The sequence below is a fragment of the Triticum aestivum genome, chromosome 7B, assembly GCF_018294505.1.
Source record: "Triticum aestivum cultivar Chinese Spring chromosome 7B, IWGSC CS RefSeq v2.1, whole genome shotgun sequence".
Taxonomy (NCBI): Eukaryota; Viridiplantae; Streptophyta; class Magnoliopsida; order Poales; family Poaceae; genus Triticum; species Triticum aestivum.
The window spans coordinates 756,057,196-756,074,323 of NC_057813.1; the positions used below are offsets into that span (position 1 = coordinate 756,057,196).

General features: G+C 43.8%; 2 protein-coding genes across 3 annotated transcripts; one reads left to right on the forward strand and one right to left on the reverse strand.

Moving 5' to 3' along the window:
- Positions 1-8,297: 8,297 nt before the first annotated feature.
- On the forward strand, positions 8,298-9,889 carry LOC123156906 (uncharacterized). 2 transcript variants are annotated; one of them, XR_006478517.1, is made up of 4 exons: positions 8,298-8,501; positions 8,589-8,691; positions 9,155-9,445; positions 9,553-9,889. XR_006478517.1 is itself a non-coding variant. In XM_044575097.1 (4 exons), the coding sequence occupies exons 1-4, from the start codon at positions 8,382-8,384 to the stop codon at positions 9,623-9,625; spliced, it is 510 nt and encodes a 169-aa protein (XP_044431032.1). In that variant the 5' UTR covers positions 8,298-8,381; the 3' UTR covers positions 9,626-9,889. The 2 variants fall into 2 exon arrangements, 1 of the variants encoding a protein (XP_044431032.1); XM_044575097.1 differs by having other exon boundaries at positions 9,155-9,368.
- A 708-nt stretch (positions 9,890-10,597) lies between these two features.
- On the reverse strand, positions 10,598-16,746 carry LOC123156904 (protease 2). The gene is made up of 11 exons (XM_044575096.1): positions 16,365-16,746; positions 15,576-15,856; positions 15,280-15,474; positions 14,548-14,894; positions 13,418-13,709; positions 12,722-12,880; positions 11,974-12,339; positions 11,413-11,478; positions 11,252-11,300; positions 11,040-11,163; positions 10,598-10,909 (listed from the first exon to the last, which is right to left on the reverse strand). The coding sequence occupies exons 1-11, from the start codon at positions 16,699-16,701 to the stop codon at positions 10,819-10,821; spliced, it is 2,307 nt and encodes a 768-aa protein (XP_044431031.1). The 5' UTR covers positions 16,702-16,746; the 3' UTR covers positions 10,598-10,818.
- Between the last annotated feature and the right edge of the window lie 382 nt (positions 16,747-17,128).

The window sequence follows — 17,128 nt, forward strand, 5'->3', positions numbered from 1 at the left end:
ATTTGATCTACGAGCTAGTCTAGTAGAGGCTCACTAGAGACACTGTGTAGTTTATGTATCCACACATGTATTTAAGATTCCCGTCAATACAATTCTAGCATGAATAATAAACATTTATTAGCTCTAGGGCATGAATAATAAACTTGCTATCATCATCACGGAGTGTAGTTGTTGCTGCACTCTAAGTTTCAGCACTGGTTATAGCACCGTCTATTCGAGAGCTCCTATTGGACCCCGTGTGCATCCAATAGTCAAGCTTTCATGCAGAAGTAGCCCGCCTGGGCTGACCATTACTGTTCACAATGTGAAAACCCCCAAAAATGAGGGCGCGTGAGGGAGACGATCGCACACGGGACCTCCCGGTTTCGTGGGCGCATGGATAACCACTCGAGCTGACGGTGTTTGGTAACCAATTTGCAGCGCAGAGTACAAGAACTAGCAAAAAACTTAAGTAAATTCGACTTTTCAAACTTTTTTATGAAATGTGAACAATTTGGAAAAAGGTGAATTTAAAAATACACACTGAACTCTTTTGGTATCCAATGATTTTTTTTCAAATAGCCACTGAACTTTTTTAATATATGGCGAACTTTTTCCAAATGCACATGGAACAATTTTCCGACATAGGATGAACAACTTTTTACATAAAATCAACAAAATTTTGAAAAACAAAGATACACTTTTGAAATTCCATACTTTTATTGAAATTTTTATATGATGAACAATTTTAAAAATACACATTAATTTTTTATATACTATGAATCTTTTTAAGTGCACATTGAACATTTTGGTAATATACGCTGAAAAAATATCTAAATACACTTTTAACATTTTTGTGATATGCATTGAGCAATTTTAAAATAAACAGTGAACGTTAGAAAAATATATTCAACATTTTCGTAATACAGGGTGAACATTCCTTAAATATACGATGAACATTTTGTGTATAAACATGCAATGAACTTTGTACAATTCACAAAAAGGAAATAAAAGGAAAAAAGAAAAACAGAAAATAAAAGAAATAGAAACAAAAACAAAAATAAGATAAAAAAGAAACAGAATGCTCTGAGCCAAAATGTTCAGAATGTAAATTCATGTTACTTATATAATATACTTCTCGGAATATTTTGTCATTTACCTATCAAATAATTATGTTCATGTTCATTAGGTGTTCTGATTTCACCATTGCGGTTCTGTCATCCAGTTTGTTGGGGAATATTTATGGTTCACCGGAAGCAGAGTTCAGAGGGCACATGATCTGTTTGGTCAAAGTGTAATTTAGATAAGACCTAATTTTATGCAACTTCATTGGTATTCACATCACTTAAAGTTTATTGACATAGTGGAGATAGCCATTTTGTTGAAGGCTAAACTAAACATCCGAATATAAAGTAGTTAACCTTGGTATCATATTATCTTTAGATATCATTTTTGTGGTTTAAAAAATTATTTGCAAACTAGAAATGTTTTGAGCCCAAACGAGCTAAGATATCAAGAAGATCTGTGATTGCCTAAATGGTTAATAAACTAAGCAACAAATGTGAAAGGGACATCACTTCATAGGGTGTTGAGCCCACGACATGTTGAACATCTGAGATCTACTTCCCCAAATGAGAAAATTTTGCTCCATGCAAAAAATACCAACAAGACACGCATTCTTCTTGACCAGAGTGCAACTGGAGGGTGCATGGTCGTTGTCTTTGGTTCAGAAATGGAGAGATCGCGTAGTACAATCCTAAGTTCATCTTTGAGACTGGAAACCATAATTGTAGCATTTTCTAGGCTAGTAATTTTATATGCCCAAATTTTCTTTGGGTAATGTCCCTGTTTATGTACTCTTTTGTAACCAGTTTTATCTGTAGATGTGCATGTAATAAAGGAAGCCGAATGGATGATGATCTCCCGGATTACTGCCCCATAACGTGTCAGATTTCGCTGTTGAATATCATCAACGACCACTTTGCAATCTGATGCAATACGTAATCGCTGTATATAAAGGTCGTCGTCCGCTAGGGCCAAAGCCTCCCTGACAAGCAAAAGCCTCTCTTGTTGTTGGGAATTTCATAATTATATCTTTGGAAGTTTGATGGAGACGGGCCTCTGCATGTAGTGCCACTAAAACTTGACGGATGGGCTGGCCTTCTCCTTCACCTGGGAAAAGAGATAGATTGCCCTCGATCCCTCCCATCCTCCTAGATCCGATCCGATCCGATCAATGGGGTGCATCCCCTCGCGCGCGGCGTCTCGGTCCGCCGCACCAACGTCCACGCCGGCGCCTGCGTCCGCGTCCAAGCCCAGCCCCTGGACCGGTCTACCGCTGGAGCTGCTCCTCGAGGTCTCCGGCCGCCTACAGCACGCCACCGACTTCGTCCGCTTCCACGCCGTCTGCAGGCCCTGGCGCGACGCGGCCGCGCTGCTCTCCGGCCCCACCTGCCTGCCGTGGGTTCTCACGTCGTGCGACGACCAGATGCTACACTCCATCGTCGACTTCCATCACCCCCTCCAGACGCCGCACGACCATGACCCGCACGACATCGTCGTCGTGGAGCCACCAGGGGCGCCACGTACCAACAACAGAAACTGGGTGGCTAGCGCGGATGGCACGGCTACCTGGCTCTTTGTTGTGAGTCCCCGGCCGAGACTCGTCGACATTCTTACCGGAGCCGTCAAGCCCTTACCTCCCTTACCGGACAATGAAGGAATGTCTGTGGAGAATTTGCGCGGCGTCGTCTACGGCGATGGTACTGTTTTTCTCTACAACTTTATTAAGAGCTTCCCCTCACACTCCTTTACGGCGGCTATCCTGTGTCCCGGCAACGCGACATGGACGGTCATGACAAAGAGCCTGAAATTGTTTGCGCAACCCCATGCCATGTATCATGATAGCAAGGTCCTAGTGTTGGCCGGTGATTCTCTGTGGTGCTTCATGATGACGACGAACTACAAAGGCAACATCAGTGATGTTAACGGCGACGATCTCGATTCAAGGTGGGGTCTAAACAAGGATTTAAGTTATCTTCATGAATGCAGCTACATCTTGGAGTCACACGGTGAGTTGTTGTTGGCATCTGTCATGGTGAAACGGTCTTTGAGTGGTTACGGTTGCAGCAATCCGGCGCCCATGCTGCGGGTGACATTGCACATGATGCGGAAAGAACCAGCCAGTGGCAAGATGCAATGGGTGGAGATAGATGGCCGGAACATAGGAGACCACACCTTGTTCCTTGGATCTCCCGCTAGCCTCGCGGTGAAGCTGGACGAAGGCGGCGGGTGTGCCTACTTCGTCTTTTGGGGCGGCGTGTTTAGGTACAGCTTTGTTGATGGCGAAGCCAAGGCCGTGAAATGGTTGCGTCCTGATTGTCGTCCTCATGAGGCATGTGTGTGGCTTCGCCCCAGCCTATCATTTGCTCCCATCAAGCAAATTAAAGAAAGGCTTGAGTCTCGGAACAACATGAAAAGGGAATAATTCCGTAAGTCGAATGGAGAAACTGTAATTCAGTAAGTCTGATTTAGTTTGTCTTGAATGTTGCTTTAGTTCAGAATCATATATTTGTGAACAATTCTTAGTTTTGCTTGAAGGACTGGAAAACTTATTCTTTATGGACTGTAAATCGATAATTGCATATTTGAGAAAAATTACATAACCATTCCATAACTTTGTAATTTACTCGCAAACATGTGCATATAATGCCGCTTTATTTAATACAATTATAAACAACGTCTCCACCAGAATAAGCCTGATTTAAAACTCCTCTTCCAAATTCGTTTTTGTTTAGCTGTGGACCACAATTTCAATTAAGGCCTGGAGCGCGTTTTAAATTTTGGAAAACAGTTACATTGTTCTTTTATCAACGATGGTAATAAAAAGCTAAGGTGCCATCAAAAAATAAACTAAGGTACTAGCATCCCACATGCAATCAATACGATTTGTAAAACTCTGCGTAGCCAGTGTATGCACTACACAATTAGCTTCCCTTGGACAATCTTCAAATGTGATCTTTGCAACTCCATACGAAAGTAATATGCTGGCATACAAAATAGCCGTTGAGGATGTTCACGAGTGACCTCTAGCGAGCAGTGTATACTTGGATAGCAAGTTGTTAGACCCAAGGATGAACTTGTTGAACCCATAAAGTTGCACTAGACTTGGTCCCTCTCGGAGGATGTAAGCTTCTTCCATGAATCTATCTGTAGCTACCTTGGATGATGATGCCATAAACTTCCATCCGCTGTCGCGCACGATAGCAACCATGATTCTCTTTCCCTGGTCATCATTGTATGCAACATCGGCGCTAATTTTCAGATAACTTCAGGCGCACAGGACCATTCCACACGCCCCTTTGCTCCTCATACTTTCTAGGCTCTCCGATAATTGGTTGCCAGAACTCCTATCCACAATGCACTGCAGTTAGCCGGTTGTATATCCTCACCGTATCCACAGGACCATTCTACACATCCCTTTGCTCCTCATACTTTCTAGGCTCTCCGATAATTGGCTGCCAGAACTCCTATCCACAATGCACTGCAGTTAGCCAGTTGTATATCCCCACCGTATCCACATGACCATTCCACACGCCCCTTTTCTCCTCATATTCAATGCGCACGCGAGTGAGTCCTTGGATGATGAAAAGCACTTTTTTTAAACACTAATTACGAGCAGACCTGGCCAAACAGGCATGGCACGACAAGGCATGTTGAGGCCCGTACATAAGCGGGCCGGCGCCTGTGCTTTGCCTCGCGCCCTCGGCACGACATATGAGCTAAAGGGACCGGTTCGTGTGCTTTTCCGCCCTTGGGGCTGTTTGGGCCATCTAGGGCTCAAATTCTAAAGAAAAGAGATGGGCCTTAGATTTTGAAAAGAAAACTGGACCGTGCCGGGACGACACCCGAGCGTCGCTCGAGCAAGGCCCTATGTGTGCCGCGGGCCAGGCATGGCCAGTTTGGCCGTGTGCCAGGCCACGACCAATACAAGCCAAGCTCCTGTGCTGGCCCGCGAAGCACAGGCCCATTGGCCTGCTATATGATGGTTACACCCTCTCCTTTACTTCCTTCTTTTGTCCGTCTTATCGCTCTTACGCAATCCGAAGCAATGATCGCTTGGCCTTGCTGGATATCTTGTAACAACACAAGCCCTCTTGACACGCAATAGCCTCAACACAGGACGGATCCAGCACTCTGTCAATGACCAGAATTGACGCATCAAGAAACATTCCTTCCATCATCGCAGAGTATAGTTGTTGCTGCACTCTTAGTTTCAACACTGGTATAGCACCATCTATTATGAAAGTGTTGTTTTGATCCCGAGTTCATGTAAACTTGGATGAGCAGTAAAATAGAAATTAAGAAAACCAATCAAAACAGTTGTCAATGTTTGACAAGAAATTCAGAGTTTTTGAATTTCTTCTATTGTTTTGATTTTACTGTTCACATGAGCTCACATAAGCTCGGGATCAGAACAGCCGCGTCCCGTCTATTATTGGTCTATTGGTCTCTCCTAACCAGGCTTCATAGTCAGGTGAAAGACTCAATCAAGTTGGGCATGTTAGCCCACCAAAGCCCACAAAGACCCAGCGAAGAAGACACACAAGCAAACATCGCTCCCACATGTCTTCACATCTTTCTCCTTAGGGCGCCACCCACCGCCTGCAAAACCCCACCTCCTCCTCCGACCGCAGAGAGCAGGGCTAGCGCGAGGAGTCGCGGTGGCTCACAACCCTCTCCGAGCCCGAGCTCGTCAGTGAGGCTGCCCCTTTCCACTAGTAGAAAACAGGGCTTTCGTTCGGGCCAGATAAGCCCATTAGTCCCGGTTCAGTCATGTACCGGGACTAATGTGAGCATTGGACCCGGTTCGTGTGGCTAAAGGCATTAGTCCCGGTTCAAATGAGCCCTTTAGTCCCGGTTTGAGACACGAACCGGGACTAAAGGGTGTGGTGCCCTTTACTCCCGGTTCGTATCTCAAATCGGGACTAAAGATTAGACCTTTAGTCCCTGTTTGAGACACGAACGGAGACTAAAGGGTGCAATGCCCTTTAGTCCCGGCTCGTATCTCAAACCGGGACTAAAGGTCCCATTTTCAAACTCTACCCCCCCCCCCCTCCCGGATCGCCTTTTGAGTTTTGTAAAAAGCAAAAGAAAATGATAAAAACTTCGAAAATTAAAATCCTTCGAGATGTAGTTATGTCACTACATCTATTAGTTAGGAAATTAAAAAACTTAAATTTGAACATGTTTTGCAAAAAAGTGTTATGAAAAAGTAAGACGGCCATATCTTTTGCATACGATGTCGAAAAAAAACGCATAGTATATCAAAAAAATCAGCACGAAAATCCGCATCCGATTTCGTGGGCGCATGGATAACCACTCAAGCTGACGGTGTTTGGTGACTAATTAGCAAAGCTATAAGAACTAGCTCAATAAGTAACTAATTTTGAAATGTTGAACAACATTTTTTTTCAAATGTGAACAATTTTTCAAAGAAATGAATTTTAAAATAAGCTGAACTTTTCTCAGTAAACGTTGAAATTTTTTCAAATACCGACTGAACATTTTTAATATATGGGAAACTTTTTTTCAAATGCGCACTGAACAATTTTTTGATACTTGATGAAAACTTTTTTACATACAGTGGACAAATTTTTGAAAAACATGGACACACTTTTAAAATTCCAAACGTTTATGGAAATTTATATATGATGAACAATTTTTAAATATATATTGAACAATTTTTCTAATATACGCTGAACAATTTTTCAAATAACGCCGCACATTTTTGCGATATAGGTTGAGAAATATTTAAATGCGCACTGAAAATTTGGTGATATACGCCGAACAAATATTTAAATACATTTTGTGATATGTGCTGAAGTATTTGCAAATACACAATGAACATTTTAAAAATACATTGAACATTTCCGTAATATAGGGTGAACATTCCTCAAATATACGATGAACATGTTTTTATAAACACGCAACACATTTTATAACAGACAAAAAAGGAATAAAGTGAAATAAAAGGAAAAAGAAGAACACAAAAGAAAAGAAATAGAAACAAAAACAAAAAATGTTAAAAAGAGAAACAGAAAAGAGATGAAACAGCCTCGCGAGTCGCGACCTTTGTGGAGAGGGAGCTCACGCTTCGGCGAAGCCTCGTCTTTTTGACGCTCGCGAGCGTCAAGTAGGGATTGCCCCATCTGTTGGTGTCTTTAGTGAAATCATTAGTTAAGGAGTACTCTTTGCAAAAAGCACACCCACTTTTCCAGGTTGGGACAGGTGGCGGGCTGCATGTGCGCCACTTGTCGCAACCTGGGAGTTTTTCCTTTTTCATAGATTCGTTTATTTAATACGTTTTATCTCTTAAATCGTACGTTTAAATCTCGAACCGTTTTTACCGTTGGATTCCTCGCGTCGAGACCTTCAAAACTAGATACCATGCTGATAGGTTTTGACAAACTTTTTTTCATCAAAAAAATGGGACAAAAAACAAACCGGGAGCACGGGGTTTTTCCCTCTCCGAAAGAGGCATGCCCGTGCCTCTCGCGGAACCACAAACGTGCCTCTAGCGGAATCATAACCGTGCCTCTCGCGGAAGAAAAAAAAAACACGTCTTTATTTTCCATTTCCGAGGAGGCACGGCCGTGGCTCTGGCGAAAGCACAACCATGCCTCTTGCGGAACTAAAACCGTTCCTCTCGCGTAAGAAAAAAACAAAAACACATTTTTTTTCGTTTCCGAGAGGCACGGCCGTGCCTCTCGTGAAGGCACAACCATGCCTCTCGCGGAACCAAAACCGTGCCTCTCGCGGAATGAAAAAAACAACACATTTTTCCGTTTCCAAGAGGCACGGCCGTGCCTCTCTCGAAAGCAAAACCATTTCTCTCACGGGAGGAAAAAACAGAAAACACATTATTTTTTTGTTTCCAAGAGTCACAGTCACGCCCGTGACTCTTGCGGAAGTAAAAATAATGCCTCTCGTGGAAGCAAAACCGTGACTCTCGTATAAAAATGAGTTTTTTCGTGAATTTTTTTTCCAAAAGTTAAGTAAGACCGTTGGGATTTTTTTTTCCGAAGTTAGGAAAGACCGGTGAAAACCAAAACGCCGAAAAAACATGGAAAAACCCATTTAAAAAACAGACAACATGTGTGGAAAATAAAATAAAAAAGAATTCGGAGGATACGCTCAAAGCGCGACACATAAGGAAGGGCCGAAAGCACGTCAAGTGGCGTTGATAGTTGTGAGCGCGACACGTAACCTAGCGTCTACATTGGGCTTCGTAGTCCCGCGAGCGACTGAATCACGCTGGGCCTGTTAGCCCACGAAACCCAAGGAAGAAGACACACAAGCAAACCTCGCTCCCGCATCGTCTTCTTCCCCTCTTCCTCCTCATGGCGCCTCCCGCCGCCGGCGACACCCCACCTCCACCCCCTCCTCCGGCGGCCGCAGAGGGCGGCGCCAGCACCGAGGAGGAGTCGCGGTGGCTCGCGGCCCTCTCCGAGCCCGAGCTCGTCGGTGACGCAGCCCTTCTCCTCGCTCTCAATTTCTCGCCCTTTTGAGTTACGACAGGTTCTAATGGTGCCGCGGTGGTGGTGCAGGATTTGCTCATCAGCCTGAAGATGCTGGCCGTGAAGCGGGCGGAGACGGCCGGCCGCCCCCACCTCGCCGACGCCTTCGATCTGCGCACCCTGCGTGCCCTTGGTACTGCCTGCTTCCATTGCTCCGCCGCACCTCCCTGCCCGCAACAACAACAACAATTAGAGAAAAATTTGTGCTAATTTAGTTTGTAGAGCGCGCAAATTTAGTTAGTTACTGTAGTTCCCATGTCATCATAGGACATTCAGCCGGTTCTGTTATTCACAATGCTCTGAATTTGTGAGCCAAAGGGGAAGATTTTGAGCACAGCTACGATTTCATTGCATAGGACATTGATTCAGAATTGCAGTATATAATGGTCTTCAGACAATCCAGCTTAATCAAATGTTTATGCACCAAATTGACAACTGCTCATAAAAATACGCTTTTGGTTCTTATTTCATCTGCGAGTGTATGATGAAAGATGTAGCAGCTCTCACCCTTTCTGAGTACTAGCCGTTTGCTCGCTCAATGTCTTCCTTCACTTTGCCGAGCAACAACATGCTCATGCTTGTGCTCTGCTTTCCAGGTGTCGTTTTGCTGGAAGATTTCAAACACCGACTAAGAGAAGAAACCTCACTTGATGCAACCGGTCTTGATAGACTTGCGCTATCAAGGGATGCTGTTACGGATGTTAGTGTCGGTAGTAGTAGCAGTGATTCCGAGGTGTTCAGGCGGCGCAGCAAAGATCAGCCAATAAAGCCAAGCGGAGTCAAGAGGAAACGAAAGCAGACGCATGATGGGTACGTCATTTGAGAATCCGATCAGTTTTGCCGAAGAAGTTTAGTTAAATTTAGCTCATACTGATTGACTCTACATGGTAAAATCTTACATCTTGTGCTGGAACTTGCTATATGTTTTCGGAACTTTGCTTCTATTTTCGAGGTTCCTTACGATGCAGTTATGGTGTGTTTGTGTATGATGCAGGCGTCATGGAGAGGCTGTCCAAAGTAACAAGAAAAGAAGAAAAACTAGCGAGAGGAGATGGCGGCGATCATAAACCGATTGTGACGATTTTCCTAAAGCTAGCGACCTAGTGCAAGCACCACAAAATGTCGTCGAGCAAGATAGATATGATACGGAGGCTTGGAGCTGCTGCTCTTGTAAATTTTGCTTTTACCTTTCCGACTTTTCTTCGCCTGGAGTAACAAGAGGCGAAGAACTCAACTAGCAGATATATAGATGCCCCTTATGTTGGTCAAAGTTTTGTTTTTCGCTGAATGGATTTAACCAAGCTCACTGATGAAAGGAACTATAAATGTCACCCTGCGTAGCCTCCTTATTTGCACCAAGTCCACCTTAATTGTTGGCTGTTCTGGGTGTCTGTTGCTCACTTCAATTATTGCATTTATTCCTGGGAGCTCATAGCTTGCCAGATAAACTGGTGTACATACCCATGCTGTGGCTTTGGGACGAATTTCTCCAAAGTATAACAGTTTTAGCTGACAATTATGTACTTGTAAAGGTAGTAAGAATATATAACCAAGCTCTCTAGTGAAAGAAATCAACCTGCATCATCATGTGCAATCCTTCTTCTTTGCACCAAGTCAGTTTTAATTTTGGGATGTTATGGCTGTGCATTGCTCATCTCATTTTTAGTTATTCATTCCTGGAACTCACAGCATGCAACATTTTGTAGCTTTGAGAACTTACCTTGTCTGACAATGTGTATACCAAATGCAGTTTACTGAATATGAAGTTAATTGTTGTGCCTTCAGTTCAAGACTTCAATGTGTAAGGCAAATCAGGCCCGTCAATTAGGCAGAAAGAAAGTTTAGACAAAAGGCAATTAATGAGTAACCTAGGTGCACTAGATGCCAGATTAATGAATCAGGAGTTCGATTTCCAAACATCAAACCAAACCATGATAGCAAAACAAGGATTACACTTCCTATCTTGTGCTTCAGCACACGTCTAACACACAAGTCAAAAAGAGATTGCACTTCCTTATCATCATCAGACCAAACCACGATACCGAAACAGAGGATCAGTCATCCCATTCTTGCCAAATAACAGTGTCACAGATTCAGTTGCTAGTCCACTCCCTCACAGGCCACACCTAATTCAAATGGCTTCCTTACACCTAATTCAAATGGCTTCCTTTCTTACCCACCTTCTTGGGCAAATCAGAAGAAGTGTCTAAAAAATTAAATCCATGCAATTACTGAAGGCAACGACGAATATGTGCGCACGTCACAGCGAAGAAGCCGTTGTTGGAGGAGTCATGCCCAGCGCCTTGAGAATGAATGCATAGGTGAAGGCGTCTTCTCGCAACTTCTCAAACCTGCAAGTTAAAACAAACAACAGTTAGGCCGGAAAAAACAACTTCCCTTTTGGCAGTAATAACAGCATGCCACGTCAAAAAAGAAGAAATCAAGCGCAAAGAAGTAATGTCTCCTTTGCTATTTATTTACCTCCCCGACTTGGAGAAGTGCCCGGCGCCGAGCTCGCACTTGAACAGCAGGAGGTTGTTTTCAGTCTTGAGCTCCCTCAGCTTCGCCACGAACTTAGCAGGCTCCGAGTACATCACGCGGGGATCTGTTTGTCACGAAGTAGTTAGCTGTGAGTATAATCTGGTGTAACGGCTAACGGTAGCCAACAGAAACTCAGAATCCAAGGGCCATACCGTTCAAGCCAGCAGTGACGAGAATGTGGGGATAGTCTTGTGCTTTTACCTGCGGCAGATGGACAGGCATCTCAGGTCAATACATTTGTGCAGCCAGCCTCGATAGCATGCGATGCGGGGCAAGAAAACACATATATCACAAAATAAAGATGAGCACTTACGTTATCAACAGGAGAATAAGATTTCATGTAATAGTAGTATTCTTCTTTCCTTGGATCACCCCACTCCTGAACCAAGGGCACAAAAGGATGTGTTGGTGAGAGCAGAAACAGAACTGCAGGTGCGCAATGCAACGAAAGTTGATACCTAGAATAAATACTCCCTCCGTAACTTAATACAAGACTTTTCTTGACATTGTCGTTGTGTCAAAAAACGAGTTATGTTAAGTTACAGAGGGAGTACATAACAAGACCATAGCACGTGCATGGCCAATGAGCATGCACAGATTACATACAGCGCAAATTATTCGCTTCCTATTTATTTTTTATCATAAGGATATAAAAGGCATAAAAACTATATGCATTCAAACTATGTAATAAGGAATTTGATGACATATATGTTATAGTACGACAATCATTTCCTAGTCTTAGACATGCCCACCAAGCAAGCCTTGTTCAGATCAAAGGCCAGGCTAATTTAAGTCTAACTGAAGCTACTGTACAATGTGATGATACAACAGTGAAACATGGAAACAAAATAAATGCAACACAGGAGATTAATACCTCCCATTCAGCAGTAGTCAACGGGATAGTTGGGTCAAGCATAGTTGTGAGAACATCCACGAAAGGCACCCCAGCAACAGCTGCTTTGAATAAGTCGGGCCTCATATTTAGGACAGCACCCATCAACAGGCCACCTGCACTTCTTCCGTTGATGCAAAGCTTTTCTTTCGTACAGTACTTGTTTTCTATCAAGTGCTCAGCACATGCAATGAAATCAGTGAAAGTGTTTTTCTTCTTCAATAGCTTTCCATCTTCATACCACTTGCGGCCCATTTCACCACCTCCACGGATATGAGCTATCACATATATGAAACCCCTGTCCACCAAAGAGAACCTAGATCCCCTGAAAGTCGGATCTATGCATATCTGTTGCCACAAGGAATGTGTAAGCAGTAAGCATGGTTAGCAGCAGCACAACACACTAATTGCTAAAAGCTGAAATGTGTTGATAGTCTCAGCTATATGGCAGTTTTTATATGAGTTAAAAGGAAACATGTTTTTACAGTTGTTCGGCAGACTTTACCAAACATACAATGACCGAAACCAGTACTATCAGAGAGACAATTTTGTCCCTATTTAGGCACTCTTTTCAAGGATGTGTCACCTTATTTTTCAATACGCAAATTTGCATTTCAATTTCCTTGCATGTGCCCCCTTAATTTTCAAGACAAACCAAATATGTTTGCATGATCTATATGACACTCTACAAGATTGTAGAAACTTGCTATTTACAGTATAGAGTCCATACCTCATACGAGCCATATCCATATAGCAGCATGGGGTCTGAGCCATCAAGCTTCACCATATCTTTTCTGTAAAGAACAGACATGGGGATCTGAGTTCCATCAGAAGCAGCCGCCCATTTTCTCTCTGTTACATAGTTTGACACATCAAATCCACCTAAAACCTGAGAAAATCAAAAGCTCAAATCAATATGGCTTCATAAGAGTTCTTTCTACTGAAACTGGCAAATAAATTAACGCATTTGTTAAAATAAAGCAGGCACCAAAATGTAGATGGAGCTAGAGCATTTACTGCACAAGAGGACATCATGAACTAAAAAAAATCAAATCACTGATTATTTGGTGTCTCTTATGATTATTTCACCTTCCTTCTGAAAATGGATGTCATTGTTGTTTATGTACAGGAAAATGACACGTGTGGAATCAGACAGAGGCTTGAATAAAACAAAGCAAGTGCAAAGTTCTTCTGTTTGAATACTGAACCATATTGTCAGAATTACCTAGCAAATTAAGGAGAGCAAGAAAACAAGAAGTAATCAAATGATTTCCTGCTGTGGAAATTCCGATATTAATTGTACTTGGTTGCCAGGTAAGAAGGGGCGGGGGGGGGGGCTAAACCAGGTGTGGTTTGTTCCCATAGCGCTGGTAGTGTTAAACATAGGTACATCAAAGCTAAATGGTGCAGGTGATAGATAACTTACAGCGTCAATTTTCTTCAATACCGACACCCCTGTATCCATGTCATAGTCAAAGATAGAGGGTGGCGTCCTCATTGAGCTATAATAAAAGCGAACAACATTTGAATTGAACTGTGATGGCTCAGGTTCCACTGCATATGCTGGATCAACAAAATCAATTGCCCGTCCTCCCTGAAGTTGCCCAACTGCCTCTCCAGTGGCTGGTAAGCGATAGACAGTTGCTTTTGGTAGACCATTCTCACGCTCATATACAGCAATGTGATTCTCAAAGAGTTGGACGTCCTGAATTTTCACACTGCAAGGAGTTTCAAGTTTTTAAACAATAGTGCTACTTCATGTTGTCAATCAGCCCTAACACATAGTACATCCATTGATAAGAAGAGCAAGTCACAGTTAATTAAATTTGCAACGAACAAATTTAACTGATAGGTGTGTGCAGCTGTAAAATTGATGTGGATAATACATGACTATCCTAGTATAATCTAGCACCATCCTTGACCGCAGATATTTCGAGTATATTAGAGAAAACCCTGGAGTGTCATTTTCATGGCATCAAGCTTCTGAGCTGCTTTGTAACAGTAACAAACAAAACCTAGGAAGCAGATGTAGGTAAATCTAGAACTTAGTATTGCCATCATATCAATGATCCATATGTCCAAGATTACTACAACATGTAAAGAGTTTAACAGGCTTGTGCCCATAAGTTTCAAGATACCAGTGAGAACAGGTTCATTAGCTATCCAATCATGGTGCCAATTATGTACAAGCAAGATCTGAAAAACAAAGTACAATCTTCTCCGGATCTGTAAGCCAGAACTAACTCTACAGCAAAGTTTCATGCTCGAGCCTGGAGCTACAGAATGTTTACGTGAAGGTTTGTAGAACTAAGATGAGTCATGGAAACCATGTCTTATTTTGGAATAATGTCCAAGCTCAGAAATATCATGCTTTTCCTATTACCGTTTCTATATCCTTCAAGTAGGTGTATCACAAATAAATACAATAATACAAATAATATTACACTGAGGATGGTGTTCCAAAAAACAATTGTGTACTGTCTACCAGCATACGATCCATCAACCACAAGACTGACCGACCTTCCAAACATAAATTAGTACAATGAAGTTTCTTACCTTTCTCTATGCGGTAACAAGACAGTGGTCTCAGCTACATTATTCAATGGGCAAGCAACCAATTCGGAGTTGTAGAATTCTTCGCTTCTCCTTGTAATATAGAAATGGTTTCCACGGTGACTTGCTGTTGTATCGATGCCATCTACACGAGGTGTCAAAACTGCGAGCTCCTTGCTCTGATTGGGTATGTCCAGGTAAAATATAAAGCTTGTATTTTTGCTTCCAGATCCAACAAATAAATACTGTTTGCTTTCTGAAGCATGAAGACCAAGTGAAAATGTGTCATCCTTTTCATGATACAGGCATGTATCCTCAGATTGATCAGATCCTAACTTGTGTAACCATACCTGCAAAAGCCCATAAAAAGTAAGGACTCAATAAACTATTACAAACACTGGTAAACCCAAATGCACACAGACACACACATTTATGATGATACCCAAACTTGGTACTGTAATATCCAATTATAAAACATATATGGGCCAAGGAATAACTGAATATCTTTTTCTTGAAGTGCACATGAGGAATTCAAGTAACTACTCCCCTTTCCAGGAAAATAACATAAAAGAATTGGTATGTAGGGAACAGCAGCATGCACAACATTGCAACCAATGATCAATATAGCAATCACACTACATCACATCATCATTGTTGATTCTTTTGTCTAGTATGTGTATGCACATTGTTAGCATAGGCGGGGATAAGTTTTATGTAGGAGTAAGAGTAACATACTTTATCTGGTCGAAGAATGTTGTCCATTGTTATGTAAACAAGGTTGTCATCACCGGCCCACTCAATGTCAGAAGTAATTGCTTTCAGTGGTTGCCCAACATACTGTCCACTCTCTGCGTCAATGACAAAAACAGTGTAGATTTCATCACCCTTGGTGTCCTCTGCATAAGCAACTAGTTTGCCGCTGGGACTGACCTGAAATGCGAAGCATCCAAGTGGGACATTAAAATGGGACATTAAAATTAACAAACAAACATACACATATGGAGAAGAGGATGTGGGGTCCACAACCATACCTTGAAAGCCCCGATGCTGTAGTAGTCATGGCCCTCAGCCTTTAAATTCTCGTCCAGAATAATATGCTCAGCAGGCGCATCAGGGCCCGTGGGCATCTCATCGTGGACTGTAACAGGGCCATCGGTCGGCACAAGACGCCTGCAGCGCTGCGCATACTCCTTGCCGGTCAATGTTCTTTTGTAGTAGTAATACTGCCCCTTGCGGAGAGGCGCATCTATGTCGTCCTCCTTGATTCTCCCCCGGATCTCAGCGAATATTTCGTCCTCAAGCTGTTTGGTGTCTGGAGGAGGTAAAATAGCAGAGATAAACAAAAATGCAGCACAGCATGGTAAGTCAACAAAAAAAAGTACTGCAGCAGATGTTGTCTGGTCCAAAATACAGTTCACATTGTGCACGCGCATTCGTTCGCCATCGATCCCCACTAGCAGGCATCGTAGCCCTATAACATTACAAGCGCCGCCACGGCCTAAGAGGAGGAATTCCACTAGCAATAATAAATTAATAATCAAGCTGAATGGAGTTATAATCAGGTAAATTCCGCTGATCCGACACTAGCAGTGCTGCTTGATCTACTAGGTAATCAATCTAGGTGAAGCAAGGCACACTAAATATCTACTAAAGCGATCTGCTCACTCAGATCCCCTAGCAGCACGAAGCAACGATATCATCACAGGAGTAAGGCTGCGCACACAGATCGAAGCAAAACCAGCGAGTGGCAAGCAAGCGTGGCATCTATCTATCCTAGGGGAGGAGGGCGAGCGAGCGGGCGAGCAGCTGATCTGACTGACCGGACATGAGGGCGGCGGTGTAGTCGTTCTCGGCGCGGAGGTGGGCGAGGACGGCCGGGTCGGCGCGCGCGTCGTCGCGGAGCCAGTAGTAGTCGTCGACGCGCACGTCGCCGTGCTCCGCCAGCTTCCGCGGCACCTTCCTGGCCACCGGCGGCGCGGCCATCGCGGCGGCGGAGGAGACGGGCGAGGCGGAGGGGCGCAGGGAGGAGAGGGGGAGGAGGAGGAGGGCGCGGCGGCGGGAGAGGAGGCGGCAGGAGGATTGGGGCCGGAGCGGCGGCGGGATCGAGGGGAGGCGGGGGAGCGTGGAGCCGACGGCGAGGCCGATGCGGAGGAGCATCGTTTATTTATTCCTCGCCGATGGCGATGATGACGACGGTGGTGGTGGTGGGCTTTCCTCCGCCGCACGATTTCGGTGTTTGGGTGGCTTGGATTGGATTGGGTATATGGTAGAGTATATGGGGGTTTTCAAATTGCACGGCTCGAATTTGAACAAATCATGGCAAAAAATCCAAAGAAACATCGTGGCGCATTCCTAGGAGGTGCACCACACACCAGGTGCGCCATTAGTAACCCTGGTTACCAATGGCGCACCTCCTGCGCATTGCTAGGAGGTGCGAGGAGGTGCGCCATTGGTAGCCTGAGAGCAGCTAGATATTTTTGACAGCCACCTACCACACTCACTTTCCCCACTTCATTCTCTCCACCTCTATCAAGCTTGGTCTTGATTGCCTCCTCCTCACCTCATTTGCACCATAGATTCACCC